Below are 18,926 nucleotides of genomic sequence, written 5' to 3' on the forward strand. Positions count from 1 at the left end.
TTGTTTGTATAATGTATGAGTGGAGAACATGTGACATATGTGCTGTGTGTCATCCAAAGAAAGAGCAGAAAAAATTATTCATCAAGGGTTCCTTAAAGGTTCACTGGATACAAACATACACTGGAAAAATGCTTTTTATTTCTGGTAGTGAAACATTTCTGTGTTATAAGATTGCACCTAAAATCTTTAAAGGACAATGAAGAACCCTGACCTTCTGTTCATACTATTAACTGACACTAACAAAGCGCCAAGCAACTTTTTCCTCAATGTTTTTCCATGTGTGAGCTGTGATTTCGTCGACACTGAAAAGAAAAAAGGTAATAGGAAAAAAATAATTATATATATATACACACATACATACACACACACACACACACACACACACACACACACACACTATATAAATTATATTACTTAAAACATATAACTGTTTCATTTTATACTGTCATATAGTCATATAAGAACTCTAATTAAATGTATCCAGAGACCACAAGGAAGAAAAATAAAATCAAAGTAGTATCTGAGATTATTTGATGGTACATACAACAATCTGTCTTTGATGTTTTGTTCAATATTAAACAAATATAAAGGATTTTAAGTAGTTTTTTTTTTGTTGTTGTTGTTGTTGATGTATTTATCTTAATTGTTTGTTAAAAAAAAGAAAAGAACTCGAAGACAAGTCATTTTTGCGTATGGTGACTTTTATTTTGGAAAATCACTCCATTTCGGCCATTTTGAAACCCTGACTAACTTGGGCTGAATCCCAAACAACTCCCGTTTCTCACTATGTAGGGTGTAACCGTTTGTTTAATCCATACCCTAACTAGTGCACTTCTACAGAGAAGCGTTTGGGACACGCACTCGGCTCCAAAAAACAAACGATGCCTATTTGCTATTCCTAAATTATTAACTAATTATCGTTAACGATTTATAAAACGTGCAAATTACAGCTGTATGAACGTGATAAGGTGCGATAAGAGATGCTGATGTTGACTTCTGTCATTGATTTGTTTAATAATAATAATAAACAAAACCTCTCCTCTTTACCAGTTTGGTCATGAATGTTTTACAGAGTTGTAGCAAACTTCAGTGAGGTTTTAACATCAACAAGGTCGTCTCATGCCGACCTCCACTCTCCCCTGAAGTGTGTTAATCATCAGCTCTCCATGTCCTTCTCAGCCTGACACACACTCCAGTTATCCCTCACACACATTTACCTCTCCTCATTTCACCACAGGTAAATAGTTGTCCAGCCAAGACGCGGCGGCGGCTGCTGCTGCTGCTGCTGCTGGTGGTGGTGGTGGTGGTTGATCTTCCTCCTCCTCCTCTTCCTCCTCTTCCTCCTCCCTCTTTGTGGGACTTTTATGAACGCGTTTTTGTTGTAGAAGTGCTGCTCGGTTGTTGCTCCGCGCCATTCGGAGAGAGGGACCGAGAGTGTGTGTGTGTGTTTGTGCTTGGTATAGGATGCGCTATGTCGTGTCTCTCGGCTCTCTCGGCCTGCTCCGGCTGCTCGGCGCGCCCTGGTCATGGAGCGTGGCCGCTGGACTCGGCCTGTACCTGGGCTCCGGGGGCTGGAGGTACCTGTACGTGGCCGTGCGCACCGCCAGGAGGGATCTCCAGTGAGTACAGCTCGAGTTCACCACGCTACTAATCCTCATCGTCAGGATTTTACACCTTTTTCAGACGACCAACACACGCACATGGACACTTCCACACACTCTCCCTCTTAATAAAGCCCCTGAGCTGTGCAGTTAATCTAGCACACACACACACTTATCAGGGGAAAGTATAAGTAGTTTAAAGTATTTATTTTTTAAACTAGACACAAACACAATGTCTGACGTAATAACCCGACTTATAGATGCATCTGACCTTTTATAACTAACTTATTTGTTAAATGACGCATGAGCCGGTTGTTGTGATGGAATAAAATTGTTCATGAGTTACAAGTGTAGTGTTCAACATGATCGAAGACTATCTATTTTATGACGCATGTGCGTTAAGGAAATGGTTCCTGATGGAATTCCTTTGCAAGGAGATGACATCAAACAGCTAGAGTAGAATTGATCCCAATTTTAGTCATTGGGATGAATGGCTTTGGTCGTTGGGAACAGTGGGAGCAGCTGTTTTGTAGCTGTGATCAAATGTGGGAAGTAGTGATTGGTTGTTTGGGGAAAGGGTGATCAGTGATTTGTTGGGAACAAGCCATGGCGATCATTTATTTTTTACCAGCAAACACTGGTGATATTTGAATTCCCTCTAGGATCAATAAAGAATCTCTGTATTTTATTGGTTGTTGCGGACAAACTGAATGGTTGTTTGGTACAAACCAGGGTGATCAGTTTGGCTCAGTGGTGATCAGTTATTGGTTGGTTGGCTTAATTGGTGATCAGTTATTGGTTTGTGTGATCACTAATTGGTTGTTTGGATCTGTGGTGATCAGTGATTGGTTGTTTGGATAAATAGTGATCTGTTGTTTGGATCAATGGTGATCAGTGATTGGTCTCTGGGGACAAACATTGCTATTCAGTGATTGGCTGTTAGCCGTGGTGATCAGGTCAACAGTCGTGATCAGTCATTAGGAAAAGAGTAAGGATTTTTTTCTGGATGTTATAAGAAATAAAATAGTGTCAGGTGATTTTTATTTTCAGCACACAGATCACAAGACAATTTGAAGGTCTTGTGAAGTCTTCTGAAGTCCTGAAGTTAAAAAACAAAAGCAAAAAAAAAGTTAGGATCTTCTTTTTCTTTTTCTTTCTCTCTCTTTATCTTTTCCTCTGGAAAATGTCATCTGCAATTTGCCAAATGTTTTGTCTGACAGTTTGTCGTCATTGCCGTCTTGTCACAGCGACACTCAATTACATGTCCAGCTCGACAAAAATAATAGAATGTGGGATTGTGTGAAATCAGACTGAACCTCTAACTTCAGAAACACGGCTAAAGACAACCGACACTTTTTTATAACGTTTAACACCAACGTAACAAAGTCTAGCTTTACTTCATCAGGGAGCCCCAATAATTACAACTGATATTACTGCAGCTCCTTGGAATTAATCGTTACTCATTAGTTCCATGTTGATTTCCTTGTCATTCACACTGTGTGCACCTCTTGCGACTTAATGGATTTAATATGTTTGAGTCTCTGATGCTCTCACAGCTTCACTTGTGTTTGTTTTTCTCACATCAGTGTTTGTTTCCTCCTTTATATCCGGTGCCTCCTTTCTCTGATCTTGCTCATCCTGTCACATTGCTGCTATAAATGTGGCTTTTATTAACTTGCACTGTTTTGATAGTCATGCACAGGATGTGTGTATGTGTGGTTGTGGGTGTGTGTGTGTGTGTGTGTGTGTGTGTGTGTGTGTGTGTGTGTGTGTGTGTGTGTGTGTGTGTGTGTTTTCCTGTCTGATCTTGCCCAGTCAAATCCTGGAGAACCTGTTGCTGTGGTAGTTGAACAAAACAGCCCCTTTCAATTTTTTTTTATCTGAATGCCAAGTTTGCACTAATCGTGTCATTCGTGTCTCAAATTCAATCCATAATATTTGTTCCTGGAGCTGCTACAGATGCTTTTTCAGCTTCACAGCGTTTTAGCCTGTTTGAACTCCTCTGTGAGGTGAGAACAAGGCTTTCTCACTCAAGTCTGGTCCAAGGTTCTTTCGATCCTCGTGCTATCTCCGCTTGAAGCCTCTGGAACTTTTCTCCTCCCGGCATACATAATTGATCGATCCTTTTCAACCTGCCACATTTGCCATTTAATAGTTCAGTGATTTTTTTTTTTTATTCTTATCCTTCTTTCTTCCTGTCAGACTTCACGAGTCTATTTTTAAACGTCCCGGGATGTCCCCAGAGTTTCGAAACCCGGCTGTATGATTAGAATTTAAATCCGTCTCGGACGCCTGGTATAATTTGGGATATCTGTAATAAGATCTCAGCCAACCTTTATTTCCTTATTTAACACGATGGAGGCGTCATGAGAGGAAGACAGAAGCTGTTTTTCACTACACTTAATGTGTGTGGAACATGAGTAAAGCTCTCAGTGAAAGTCGTTACATACCGTACATGCTGAGGAGCAAGCTAGGAGGCTTACCTGGTGGAAATCGTGTGTGTGTGTTTTAAAAATAATTTTATGAATAAACAATACATCATCCATGTGAAAGTAATCTAAGGCGTTAATAAGGTGTTATTCACAATCTCTGATAAATCCTTTTAATTCGCACGACACTCGAGAACACTTTTAAAGTGTCACTTTTCCGCTAGGTGTTAAATAAATCCAATTAAATTCTCTCCGTAAATCAAGGCGAGCTTGTAATCAGCTCATCAGAACTAATGTTTGCATCATTACCTGCTAATTAGCTGAATTACTTACTCGGGCCCCACATGAGCCGAGTGGAAACGAGACGTGGAGAGACAGACAGTTTCCTGGTTTTAATGCATTACCTGGATGTGTTTATTCCTCTGTTCCAGTGGAGTGATGGTGCTCTTGAGGGTGAAGCTGGCGCTGTGGCATCACATGCGGAAAGGCAGCACCATCCCTTCCATCTTCACCCAGACGGTCGCTCGGCACCCGGACAAACCCGCTCTGGTGTACGAGGCCACCGGGGAAACGTGGACCTTCTCAGAGCTGGAGCAACTGAGTAACGGCATTGCTCACTGGGCCCTGAGTCGGGGCTGGGGCTCAGGCGACGTGGTAGCTGTGTTAATGGAGAGCAGGCCGCTGCAGGTGGCGCTGTGGCTCGGTTTAGCTAAAATCGGCGTCGAGTCAGCGCTCATCAACTTCAACCTGAGGAGAGACTCCCTCATCCACTGCCTGGCCGTGTCGAGAGCACGGGCGCTCATTTTTGGGGCCGAGCTCGCTGATGGTATGGTATTTTATTTTTATGCATTCTTTTTATACATTTTCCCTCAAAATGAAAAGTTTTTTTTACACAAAAAAAAGTGCGAACATCTCCACAATTTGTATCACAAAATTTAAAAAAAAGCTGCAAAATCTAGCAATTTCGATCTCAACATTCTCAAAAGGATCAGAAGAATGACTTCAGAAATTCAATTTAAAAACTAAAAAAAATGTTATATTAATGTTTTGTGTGTGTGTGTAGACTGGTAATAAAAGCATCATAAAAAATCATTTGGTCGCTGTGTGCATAATACACACACACACACACACACACACACTCATCACACAACATACATAATACACACACATTCACATTGCATAACATACATAATACTCACACACACACACGCTCATCACACGACATGCATAATACATGATAACAATGCATAATCTATGTTTGCACTTTACTTTAAGTCCTTAGCTCTGTGTTCTATGCAGCATCATGATCCTGGAGAAATGTTTCCTTCCACTGACCATAAATGACTATGAAAGCTTCTTGTCTCGACTTGAGGATAGAGGAGAATTCAGAAGCATTGTGCTGTTCTATAAGCTTTCAGATCCTTCACACCCTTCAAACTGCGTTTAATAAATGATGCAGACACGTAAATTCCCCTTTTTTAGCTTTTAATTCTCTGATGTCGTTTCTCTCTGTAGCCGTGTCGGAGGTGAGCTCCTCTCTCAGCGAGTCTACACCTCTCTTCTGCACCGGAGACCTGAGTCTTGATCACATGACCTCCCTCAAAGCTCAGCCTTTGGACTCTCTGCTGGCGTCTGCACCGCGCCATCCTCCCTCCTGCACTCCATCCAAGGGCTTCAGCGGTGAGCGCCGACACCTTCACAGCTCGCTCCAAGTGTTTCCATATGTTACTGCAGCATTATGACCTCTCTATCTTAATAACATCACTTTTTAATAACATGAATAACATCAATATTTAATTATTACCCTTATTATTTACTAGCTTATTAGGTCTAGAACTTGCAAACTGTACTTAAAGGTGCGGTGCACAATGTTTGAAAGCCAATGTTGACATTTGAAAGCACCAAAACAAACTCGTCCCTAACCCAAATGGGTATCACCGCTGTTTTAATAGCTCCGCCCACACACATACATGCGTAACCCAGGCAACTATTATGGCGGGACCTGCTGGGGCAGCTGCCCGAGGGGAGATTTTTATCAGTAAATGAACACAATGAGCAATACTATGGTAATACAGATGTGTTTTTGTAGTACTGTGTGTTGTACCGTGAAAGTTTTAGCTCAGTTTCACACGGAAGACGACGTTCAACACCTAGAACCCGAGGCAGAGGTAACGGCAGGTATCCGCCATGTCAATGTTTCAGTCGCATTCGGCTAATGTCAGACATGCGCACTGAACACTCTCTCCACAGCATAATGACAAGACACGCCCCTTTCTGCTCATTGGCTACACGTTTGTTTTGTTAGTCGGCCCGACTTGGGTTTCTGAAGCATTTATTAAACATCGTGCACCGCACCTTTAACCACTGTTTAATTCTACAAGGTAGGTTTTTTACTAACTTTAATGAAATAAAATGTGTCCTTTCAGCAGGACATTATTCCACAGTCTGAGCTGAACAGATGAAAAGAAATTCAGATTACAAATAATAATTAAATGTAAAGATGAGTGTCATTTTTAGGTGATTAAGCTAGTTTTCATAATAAAAAAAGCAAATATTTAAAAATAACTTATTAAAATATAATATATATAATGATATAATGATATAATATAATATATATAATATGAGTCTTTTATTTATTTTTCTTGCCAGCAAAGAAATCACTTATTTTGGCCATTACTGCAAGTGTGTAGGTTATATATACTCTACACTACAAAAAAATCCACACTGAAAGCCAAAGTAACTCAGGTTTGTGTTTTGCTGCTCACTGAATCCAAACGGCTCCCGATTAATCTCGTTCACGTACCCACTTGGCGTTCGGCCATGAGGCCGCTCCGGTCTCTCTAAAGTCTTTTAGCTCTTTTAGAGGCGAGAGGGAAAAAGTTCCCAAGACTCAAGTATGGGAAAGTGTTTTCAGTCCTGTGACACTGTTTTTGGGGACAAAACTCCTTATTTAAAATCTTTAAAAAGGTGAAGATTTGTTTCTATTGTTTTTATTCCAAAGAAACTGAGATATAAACACACACAAGTTTACGTGCATTATTTAATATAATAGTAATATAATGTAAGTTGGGGGGGGGGGGGTTGTTTGTACCGAAATATTTTGTGTACTAAAGGTATAATAATAATAATAAGAAGAAGAAGAATTACAATAATAATAGTATTATAAACTGTGTGTGTGTTGATCCACAAGGACTGATACTCATAGGGACACTAACTTCACAGATCGTAAATTGTTCTAAATTTCCATATAAAACATCTGACCTGATGATGACGAGTCCTTGTATGTGTGAATGTGAGTGTATATAAGCTCAATAGGAGTAAATGTGTAAAACAGGTGATCTCCGTGTGTAAGGACACTCGTACTCATACTGCTGTTTTAATTACAGACCGTTTGTTCTACATTTACACCTCCGGCACCACCGGACTCCCTAAAGCTGCCATTGTGGTGCACAGTCGGTATGTCGAGCTCCTATCACAATCCACCTTCCCCTTGAACTCCACATAACTGATTTTTGTGTTTCTTGGGTCACTAACATAGACACTGATTGTTTTTTGATTAAAGGTATTACAGAATGGCTGATTTCGTTTATTACGCTTTCGGCATGAAGCCAGACGACGTCCTGTACGACTGCTTACCGCTCTATCATTCTGCAGGTAAGCAGTGCTTTATTCTTGATATAAAAAAGGATGAAACGTTTAAACGGACGTGCTTTAAGCTTCGCGCTTCCTCAGAAACGTACAGTGTCGAATGTTCGAGAGCACCAGAGTTATGACACTTTATTTGTAGATGATAGAATTTTGTATCTGCGAGTGGACAAATTGACAGAAAACGTCAGACACTTCAGGAGACAGTTTAATTTATCGGACAGCGGGGCTTTGGTGCGTTACGCCGTCTCTTTATTAGTCTGTCAGTTAGAATGAAAGATTAAACCCTGAAGCAGCCGTTCAATAAATGTACAGCTTTAGCGGTCTGCGGCACTGCAGAGGTTTTATCCTGAGTTTTCAAGATTCATTAAAGATTCGATATGTTTATAAACCGTTTACACAAACTTTTACAGGTTTAGGTGTGGGTTTTGTTTTGTTGCTTTTGTTTTATCTTGTTTTTGTTTTGTTGTGATTTGTATTTTTTTTGTTTGTTTTTGGCTGTGTTTTGTTGTTTTTGTTCTGTTATGATTTATGTTTTTTTGTTTGTTTGTTTTTTCTTTTTGGCTTTGGGTTTTTTGTTTTTATGTCTGATTTTTGTTTGGTTTGTGTTTTTTTATGGCTGCATGTTAAACAGCTAATCAGGCAAGCTGGATATTTCTTAGGTCTATTTACATTAAAATGATAATTATTTACATTAAAAAGTGCCATTAGTAATAGTATATAAAATTTCATTAATACGCTAAATAAGTTTAACAGTATAGTTCAAATTAACTGCAGTACCAGACTATTAAAATACCTTAAAATATAATAAATTATAAAAAATAATAAATAATTATTTATTTAACTGAATTATCATCGCACCCTTTGTGATTTATTTATTATTGATTATATTTAAAAAAATTACTAAATCATTTTTAAAACAGTTCATTAAATGATTAATGATGTATATTGAAATATTCTATGACTAATATTTACAATTCAAAGTATTTAAATTCTGTAAAAATAGAAATGGGTAAAGCTTTTATTTTTAGTTTAGTGAAACTATGCTGCTGTCACATTTTTCTTCTCAGGTAATATAATCGGTGTTGGTCAGTGTTTAATCAACGGCCTGACCGTGGTGGTGAAGAAGAAGTTTTCAGCCAGTCGCTTCTGGGAAGACTGCATCAGATACAACTGTACTGTAAGTCACTGATTTTATCACATATTTTTCATTTAGCTTTGTTTAGCTACAGTAAGAATCCTTTCCAGCTCCTTGGTGAACTCATCTCTCAGAAGCTAGCTCAAGTTAGCTCTTCACTGAGCCGGTTACTGTTTCTCTAGAAACACAAGGACCACACAGAATGTAAAAAGATTAACGCAAGCTTAACGAAACTGCGATATTTAGAGGAAATGATGATATTTTTTTCAATATTACGGCAGATTGTCTGTAGATTTGAACCAAAACGAGCCATGTGACTTGTCAACAACACACACTTTTTTGATTTGTACAGCTCTCACAGAAAGTCAGAACATACATTACAGTACTTCACTGCTAGGAGGTTAAAGGAAGAATCCTGTGCTTGTTATATCACAGATTTAACTAGTTTTCTGGAGCGGAAAAGAGCGCACACAAAAAAATGATAAAAATGGAAAAATGCGGGGAAAACGAAAAATTTTGGGCAAACTTATAAAGTGAAAATCTAACTTTGGGAAATGTGACTTTAGAAGCTCAGTTTGACACGTTCAGTGTAGCACACGCTGCTTTGTAGACTTTTAACTTCACCTTGAAGTTTTTTCACAATTTGTTTAAAAAAAACACCTAAAAGTCACATCAAAAGTCTAATCGAGTGACATGGAAGAAGACCAACCACAGGACGGCGGCAAACACATCAGCAAGGTCTTTTTTCAAGACAATGATTACTGTATATCATCATATTTATACAGATGAGCTGAGAGCCAATCAGATCGCAAGCTTTAAACTCCTGAATGTTGGGCTGTTTTGCTGACTGGGAAATCTCAGTGTATCACTTTATCGTTGGCGTCTCGCAGTTATGTTTTCGGTTGACTGCAGAACATCGAGCCTGAACACACTCTCACCCTCTGTGACCTCATTCTGCCTGAACTTTGTGCTATCTCTAATGTCATGAATCATTACATTCCTTATGTTTCTTCTCTCTTCCACTGGGGGTTTCTGTCACTGCTTACACTTTCACCTACAGTACATCCTCTTCTGTCTCTCTTTCTGGCAAACTTCACTTTCTATCTGTTCGTAATCGTATCAGACGAGGAGTTCCTCAAGGTTCAGGTATCGGTCAGGTCATAATTCACGTCTCTCTTCGTGCAGATGACATTTAGTATTGTGCGTCGTACATCACTGCCTGCGTTTATTCACAGTTCACAGTTTTTCCTGGACAATGTTAAGAGTCACCTTCTGGTTATTGCGACATTTGGCTTTGAACTCTTAGTCTGAACACAGCCGAAATGCTGTAGTGTGCTTTCATAACCTCAAATTTGGATTAATTCATAAACCTGGAAAAAAATCTGATTATTTTAATCCATCTGCTAAAACATCTTTACGTGAGTTTTCATGGATTAATTAGTAAGTACCACTACTAGTAGTAGTAGTACAGGTCATGTACATGTTCTGTAGCATTAGTATTAGTGCTAGTGGTAGTAAAAGTAAAAGCAGGAGTAAGGGCATTAGAACTAGTAGAAGTACCAGTAATAATAATAGTAACAATATAGTAAAGTTAATAACAATAGTGCTAATTGTAATCATAGTAGTAAATGTAGGGGGAAGTGTAATGTTAGCAATAGTACTAGTATTAGTAATAGTAGTATTGTCGTGGTAAGAAAGCAGTAGTACTACTTATAGTGCAGGCAAGTACTAACAATATTAAGAGGGTTGCGATTGCTGCTGCTGTTCCTCCAGGTGGTGCAGTACATCGGCGAGATCTGCCGCTACCTGCTGTCTCAGCCCGTGCGTCCGTCAGAGCGCGAGCACCGTGTACGCCTGGCTGTGGGGAACGGACTCCGCCCTAGCGTGTGGGAGGCCTTCACTCAGCGTTTTGGCATTAAACAGATCGGCGAATTCTACGGAGCCACCGAGTGCAACTGCAGCATCGCCAACATGGACGGCAAGGTAGAGCAGTTCCATAAGAGTTTGCATTATTAAATATGTTAATATTTAATATAGAGAGTCTGACTCTTAACCCTAAGGTTGTGGGTTCGAGTCTCGGGCCGGCCACGACCGAGGTGCCCTTGAGCAAGGCACCGAACCCCCCCAACTGCTCCCCGGGCACCGCAGCATAAAATGGCTGCCAACTGCTCCGGATGTGTGTTCACTGTGTGTGTGTGTGTGTGTGTGTGTGTGTGTGTGTGTGTGTGTGTGTGTGTGTGTGTGTGTGTGTGTGTGTGTGTGTGTGTTCACTGCTGTGTGTGTGCACTTTGGATGGGTTAAAAGCAGAGAACAAATTGAGTATGGGTCACCGTACTTAGCCATCTGTCACATCACGTTGAATATTTAATTTAATATAATTATAAATAACTTGATTAACATAACTGAATACAGGATGCTGTGAAGTAAGTGTTGTGCATAAAACCCACATAACCAGGACCACAGATGTGGTTGATGTGGTGGTGTGTGTGATCTGGGTTTCCAGTCCACAGGTTCCTCTTACTTACAGTATATAATTACAAGCTAATTATTATACAGTGAATGTATTGTAGGCATTTTATTTTAAGTACTGTTGGTATAGCAAATGCATTTAAAATAATACTTGACTATTTAGTGTATAAATGTAGCTTTTTCTCTATAGTTTGTATGTTATTTAGGACCATACTGATGAAATAGTAGTGTATTAAAACTTCATTAAATGGAGTCTGTTCTGTTTGTGACATAACTGGCAATCCTGTGTGTAGTTATTTGCTTTGTTTGGTTTATTACTACGGTTTCTCTCTATAGGTGGGATCGTGCGGGTTTAACAGCATGATTCTGCCCAGCGTCTACCCCATCCGACTGGTGAAGGTAAATGAGGAGACCATGGAGCTGGTGAGGAATAAGGACGGACTTTGTGTTCCATGTCAGCCAGGTGAGATCCCCATCCATGTGTATACATGCTTCCCTATTCATTCTTAATAAAAATACTATTTACTTTTGCATCCTTATGAGATGTTAGCGTGTTTGACTGGTCACATGAATTTGAATGAGTTTAATCCAGGTCTCATTTATCGTCGCTGTCGGGCGGAATCCTCGTATCTCCAAAACCAGGAAATTAAAAAAATTAAAGTTATTACACCTTATATTGCTATCATATACTGTTGTGTACCAACATTAACACAACATTTTCCCATAGTCACGTTTTATCGGAGATACTGTACAAGCGTTATGACTCGGGAGCAGGGAGATACGAGATTATGCTGTCATTGATAAGAATGGTACGGACACAGACGTCACTGCTGCCAGCAGTGTTCAATAAAGTCTGCGGTCACGTTGAGCCATTTGACAAGAGACATGACTGTAGTTACATACATCTTTCTAAACTCTATTTTAAAGGTTTAAGTGATACGATAAGCTGATCAGGCTGTCTAATAGGTGGAAATTAGTCTAATCCACTCACAAACTTACCTATATATTATATTATAATCATATAACTCATGTAGCTCAACACTATTACAATATCTGGCCTACCCCCATATGTCCTACAACATCAAATGTAATAGTTCATATAATAAGAGCACATATCAAGATTTTTTCCAACAGTGGCTCATGGGTCTCTTCTGCACTACAGCTGCATTACAGCTAGCGATGTTTAACAAAACAGGCCTACTCAAATGTATCTAACCTAACTATGTTCACTTGTTAGTGTCCAAAAAACAGTGTTTTACATGCACAGTGCCAAGAGAGGCATTGTCTATAAGTAGGCTGGCTTAAAGTCAGTAAAATAATAATAAAAACAATAATAATAAAAATAATAAAAACAATAATTTAATAGTGGTATCCAAAACATTCAATTTAATTCAAATATTATATTGGAAACATTTTAAAACGTCAATGAACACATATAATAAGCAGTAATAAATAGTAATAAATCTTGAGGAGAAATATGCCGCGAAGCTCTCCCGCGGAGTGAAGGAGAGGTGGAGTTACGAGATTTCTCAGACAGTTGAATTGTCCAATGGAGTTAACAGATTTTCGCTTAAGGTATTTTCAAGGCTTTAGATTGGTTAATAACTTGTAAAAATAACAGACCCACGTGGGGACTGACCGATAGCATCGATATGTGAAAAAATATGAAATTGACAAAATTTGGACATAGAAGTCCTGGCTTTGTTACTGGAAAGTTCAGGAATAAAAAGCCTTCTGGCTTAAATTAATAACCACCATGTGCTGCAATCATGTGGTTTTGAGAGACAGATGGTTTTAAAGTATGCTGTTGTTCACATCACATCATGTTATTCTGCTTTTTGCACTATTTAGATATATAGCCTCAATTTCTGGGAACAAACCGAATGAACACAGGATAAACACAGAAGTCTCAATGTACACAATGTGTACACAAAAGTGTACGCCATGCACACATCACTAATAATCCATGCCTTGTCTGGTTTCCCTGAGTGTGTTTACTTCAACTAAGCTGTTAACCTTCTTTACCGTTTGCTATTGATTCTCAGGAGAACCTGGGCTGCTGGTGGGCAAAATCAACCAGCAGGATCCTCTACGGCGCTTTGACGGCTACGCCAATCAGGATGCTACCAAGAAAAAGATTGCTTACAATGTTTTCAAGAAAAATGACTCTGCTTACCTGTCAGGTGAGTCACTTTGGGTCTGTTGGTTGTTACACTGCTTGCTGTCAAACCCGATTTTTAAATGTGTGACATATGGCGGCGCTAAGAGGAAAACATCTTACTACATATGACTGCAGGTGATGTTCTGGTGATGGATGAATTTGGCTACATGTACTTCCGGGACCGAGGTGGGGACACGTTTCGCTGGAAGGGTGAAAACGTCTCCACGACCGAAGTGGAAGGAACTCTGAGCAGCCTGCTGGGCCAGAGGGATGTGGCAGTGTACGGTGTTGCTGTGCCAGGTGAGGGCATTATTTTAGTGGTGATAAACAGTTTAAAATACATAATACACAGTATGACATATAGAGAAATGCTTTGGGAATATCCATGTCATCACAGTACAATAGAAATAAAAGGGGAAAATATTACCGGCTTCAGGCTGTGAGGAGAAATGATTTAAGTGAGCCCATCCTTAAAAATATTTTGGTTTGCAGTAACAGTAAAAAAAAAAAAAAAAGGGTCGGTGGGTAGGTCTATATTTTTTTTTTTCAAGTTTCAATGTAAAAAAAATTTGGTGATGGTGATTACGTAGGTATGACTTTAAACAAATTAGCATATCGTGACGTCACTGACTGGGTCTTCAACCCGTGCCTTCAGGCGCATCATTGCAAACCTTATTTTGATGCTGGACACAGTTTTTCCAGAACTTCGTGCCAAGTTAAAGTGGAGCTGTTTTTAATGAATTTTTTTAGATTTTAGTATTTTGGCACCCGAACCTGTATGACTTTGAACGGTGACCGCAAACATTTTGTTTCATTTCATTCCTATCATTACCAACCGCGAACCGTTGACTCTGACAGTGAATGAGAGGATGAGACGAAGCGAACGCACAGACCATAGTGTGACATCCGGTAACCAATAGTGTAAACATGGATGACGTCACAGGTTTTTATTTAAAAGAAAGAACATAGGCCTAGGCAATTTATATATTTACAATACTTACTAAACTGTAATTAATATTATTTTATTGCTTTCGTATTAGTTGTTTGAGGAGTAAAAAAAAAAATTTGTGGGTCTTAACTCAAATTTACAACCGGCAAGTCGGTCGGACTTAAAGCAAAAAATAAATAAATATTTCAGTCGGTCCTAAATTGACAGGGTCAGTCGGGTTAAGGCAAACAAGAATATTTTTAAGGATGGCCTGACATATGAATGTGTAACTTGCAGGTGTGGAGGGAAAAGCAGGGATGGCTGCGATCGCTGAGTCCACAGGGAGCTTTAACTGTGAATCCTTTCTCAGAGAAGTCCAGAAGGTGTTGCCTCCGTACGCTCGGCCAGTTTTTCTCCGCATCTCCCCGCAAGTAGACACTACAGGTGAGTTAGTGATTTTAAACTGATGCTAATCGACTTCTCAGAAGCCCCACCCCCTTTCCTCTTAATTCGCATCAGCCAATGAGCTTGCAGTCATGCTTTCTGTCAAGTGAAATAAAGAGTTTGCTATGGTACATTTAATATATTAGTTAAAGTCTCTAAGTATAAGTCTGTGCACTGGTACAATATTCTCTCTCCACACAGGTACGTTTAAAATTCAGAAGACCAGGTTACAGAAAGAGGGATTCGACCCCCGCGTCACAGCAGACCAGCTCTACTTTCTGAACTCCAGAGCAGGGCATTACGAGGTCATGACTGAAGCAATGTATAACGCCTTAGTGGAAGGAAGGATACCTCTGTGAGAGGGCGTGAGGAGCAGGTCAGTTAAAGTCCAGGGCATTTTAGGGATTAATTTACTGAGAGACAAAAGCAAGCACCAGGTTCTCTGCTGTGGATTATGTACTGCTAATGTTTAGAGAGACAATGTTTAATATTTAGCACTATTTAACTGAATAGCACTATATTTATAAAAAAAGAGAAAAGTGTTCATTTTTACATTTTACAGAGTGTAAACCGTGCCTTTATTGCATGTGACGCACATTAGGTTAAAGGCTTCCCTCGGCGAAGGGGACATTCTATTACCAGCGAAAAGCTCAGTCTGATGTGATGCTTTTTATTTGCAAAGGTGTGTTATTTTATCTAGAGGTCAAAATCATGTGGTTAGTATCCGCCTATTGAAATGGTTTGATTTAATGCTGAACAAAAGTATTACGTCACTGTATTTGGTCAAGAGGAGAACTAATCTCTTGAACACCAGAGACAATGACTTTCTTTTCATTATTTTTCTGCTGATCTTGTGACACAAACACAGACCCGGGAGCACAAACGATTCGATTCCTCCTTTATTATCTACTCCGTTATTTACCATTGTTGTTTTAGAGATAAATACTTTTAAGCAATAAATAAAACTTCCTGAAAAGGGGAGCATATAGTTTACTTTATTAATAGCTAACAATCCCTGTGATGGGTTACCAAACACTAACATCAATGATGTTTTCCACACTGACTGAGTAAATTTGTGATTAGTTTTTTAAAGAGTATAAAAGTGCCTTAAATCTTCTCTCCCGGAATTTCTTAGAAAATAATCATCCATTGTAGAAAATTTGATTTGGATTTCGATGTTGTTCTGTGACGCTGTGCGAGCCGTCAGCACTGACCGTTGTCCTGTTTAACATGCTACAAATGAAAAATAAACATTATTAAAAACCTGCTTTCATCACTGAATTTATTGTCTCACTTATTACATTATAACAAGTCTATTGTTGCATAAACATAGTATGAGCATTTTTTATTGTGTAAATAGGGGTGGGCGATATGATAAATATTGCATCACGATAATTAAAGACGATACATTCTACCATGCATCGTGATGCACAGTATACAGGTGTTGGATTTGCAAAACATTTCAAATATGTTCAGGTTAAACATGCTTTTATGTAATTCCCTACAGTAAATTATTTAAATATATGATTCAAAGTTTGAACCATCTATTCACTTGATTTCAATCTCTGACAATATCCACAATATTTCAGGAAAAATAAACATATCGAGACGTAATTTCTAACAATATCATCATAATATTGTCATCTTCCCCAACCTGAATTTACAGATGTTAACATTAAACTAGATTAGTGTTGCACATATCGAAGCAGTATTTCTAAAAAGCTCCAAAATGTTACAGGAAAAACTGGGAAATCTGATTTGGTAAAATAAATAACAAAACGATTGGATCGGTTATGTGGAAACATTGCAGTTTTTTAGGCTATAGTTAGTCCAAAATTCAGCTGCCAGAGTTTTAACGAGGACAAGAAAGTATGATCATATAAGACAAATTTTATCATCTCTACACTGGCTAATAATACGGATAAGTTTAGAATTGATTACAAACTGCTGCTACTTACATACGACTCTCTAAATGGTTTGTCTCTAATGTATCTCAGCAGTCTTCTAACATGCTAAAATCCTTCACCCAGAGTTGTAAAAAGTACCCGAAAACCACACATTAGTAAAAGTACAAAATACCTTACTACAAAAATGACTCCATTACAAGTTACAAGTCACCAATTCTAATACGACTTGAGTAAAGGTCTTGATTAACATAAAAGTATTTTACTCTTGCTGAATGTAGGCCCAAAGATGCACTAGACCTCAACACTAAGATATAATGTCAGTAAAAAAAACAAGGAACAGATCATTTGTGAGGTTTTTTCCTATAATAGAAATGAAATCGAACACCTTTATATTTCATTAAATTAATCAGATAGATCAACAGCCTCTTGTGAAGTAACCTCATTTGGCTCAGAGGCAAATCGCATGCAGCACCTTCATTACCCTGCGGATGGTGATATCGTCTCCTCTGCTGAAGAAATTTAAATAAATAAAGTTGCCGACTTGCCGTGCACAATGTAATGAGTAATGGTGTCAGTTCAAATGTAGTGGAGAGTAAAAGTTGCTTATCTGTTTGATACTCAGTAAAAGTACAAAGTAGCAAAAAAATACTTAAATACAGTAACGAAGTACATTTACTCAAATACTTTACACCACTGTTTGTGTTACATGTCCTGATCCTCTCTAATAGTGAGCCTGAAGCAGGGGTTTCAGGTTCAGCATCAAATATCCTGAGGAAGAAAGTCATTTCATTTCAGTCCATATTGATGTTTTTATCCTGATCTGATCACAGTATTTATGTATTCGGTGTGTGGTTGTATAAACAGATCAGGACCAAAATCATTACAGCTCATCGATCATTGTATGGTAGCGCAAGCATCACTTTGAACGCTATCTGTCCCAGTTACAATGATCTTAACATTGAAATGCTTTTAGGAAATTCTGTGATTGTTCTAGTAAATTAGATGAACTTAAGCGTTCCGTTAATGAACTCAGAGACTCACAAGTGTTTCAGCTCTTCAGTCTAAACTACAAAAATAAAACAAGAAGTAAAATATAGAAATATATAGACACATTAACATAAACACAAGTTTCAGTAACCTCGTCCTATTTCTATAAACAGCAACTGATTTTAACTGGTTTATTTTCAGTGAGATACTTTTGTTCTTGTTTACTTTTAGGTTGTGAAGAAGTTTCAGCTGAACCAGTCTGACTTTTGTCCTCTGAGTGAACTGTGGTTCACTCAGTGTGTGTTTGGTTTTTCACAATATTCTGTGTCAAATCTACAGACTGTTGTGTTTGAAAATCACAGCTCATCTAGAGGCAAAAACCACGACACGGTTAAAGTCACAGAGATCGGAAATGTTTTAATTTTGAAAGTATTATAAAAATCGTCATTTTACATTGATGATTAAAAATCTATAGATCTCTAAAGAATAAAAATAAATAAAATGTATTGTAGAATTTTGTAGTAAATGCCATTAAAATCCCCCAAAAATGCTAAATTCAGCAGGTCCAGTACACTATTTAAATTCATTACCGCAACCAACTATAGCTGTTGCAGTACACAGTGAAATGAGACAACATTTCTCCAGGATCACGGTGCTACATAAAACAAACACAGAGCTAAGGACTTAGTAAGTAGTCCTAGATACATGTGTGCAACCTGGTGCAAACAGTGTAGGACAAAAGACAAGAAGACAGACAAGACAGTGCAGGATATATAGGTATATGTATATGCAATATACAGTGCAAACAAAAAATACAAGACATTACACAAAAGCAGCACAGACCAGGGTAAATACTGTATATTCTATATTGCATGTGCAGAAATACAGGAATGAACACTTAATATAATAGCAGCAGTTATATGAGGTATTGTAATGAATTGTGCAAAACAGCAATTGACTGAAATGTGAAAGGCAACATGTGTAAAGAGCAAAACCAGTGTGTAAGACAGCATGTAAACTGTTTGATATGGAGGTGCCAAAGAAGAGTGCATATTTGGTATAGGTCAGTACAGTCCATAGAGTTTGTTGTGTGTGTGCATTGTGCTTAGTACAGTTCAGTTCAGTTATTAAGAAGTCTGATGGCTTGTGGAAAGAAACTGTTACACAGTCTGGTCTTGAAGGCCAGAATGCTTCAGCACTTTTTTTCCAGACGACAG

General features: G+C 38.6%; 1 protein-coding gene and 1 long non-coding RNA gene across 3 annotated transcripts; one reads left to right on the forward strand and one right to left on the reverse strand.

The window, feature by feature from the left end:
* Positions 1-116: 116 nt before the first annotated feature.
* Positions 117-1,186, reverse strand: LOC125140151. Its single transcript, XR_007139398.1, has 2 exons — positions 1,048-1,186; positions 117-302 (listed from the first exon to the last, which is right to left on the reverse strand). It is a non-coding gene; the product is annotated as an uncharacterized LOC125140151 (long non-coding RNA).
* slc27a1a (solute carrier family 27 member 1a) lies at positions 700-16,082 on the forward strand. 2 transcript variants are annotated; one of them, XM_047808010.1, is made up of 12 exons: positions 700-1,237; positions 4,462-4,856; positions 5,546-5,710; positions 7,417-7,486; positions 7,593-7,684; positions 8,746-8,855; positions 10,587-10,796; positions 11,619-11,745; positions 13,328-13,465; positions 13,579-13,743; positions 14,669-14,815; positions 15,017-16,082. In XM_047808010.1, the coding sequence occupies exons 2-12, from the start codon at positions 4,469-4,471 to the stop codon at positions 15,172-15,174; spliced, it is 1,770 nt and encodes a 589-aa protein (XP_047663966.1). In that variant the 5' UTR covers positions 700-1,237; positions 4,462-4,468; the 3' UTR covers positions 15,175-16,082. The 2 variants fall into 2 exon arrangements, with proteins under 2 accessions (XP_047663966.1, XP_027018021.2); XM_027162220.2 differs by having other exon boundaries at positions 701-1,619.
* Positions 16,083-18,926: the final 2,844 nt, after the last annotated feature.

Source organism: Tachysurus fulvidraco, chromosome 24, assembly GCF_022655615.1.
Source record: "Tachysurus fulvidraco isolate hzauxx_2018 chromosome 24, HZAU_PFXX_2.0, whole genome shotgun sequence".
NCBI lineage: Eukaryota > Metazoa > Chordata > Actinopteri > Siluriformes > Bagridae > Tachysurus > Tachysurus fulvidraco.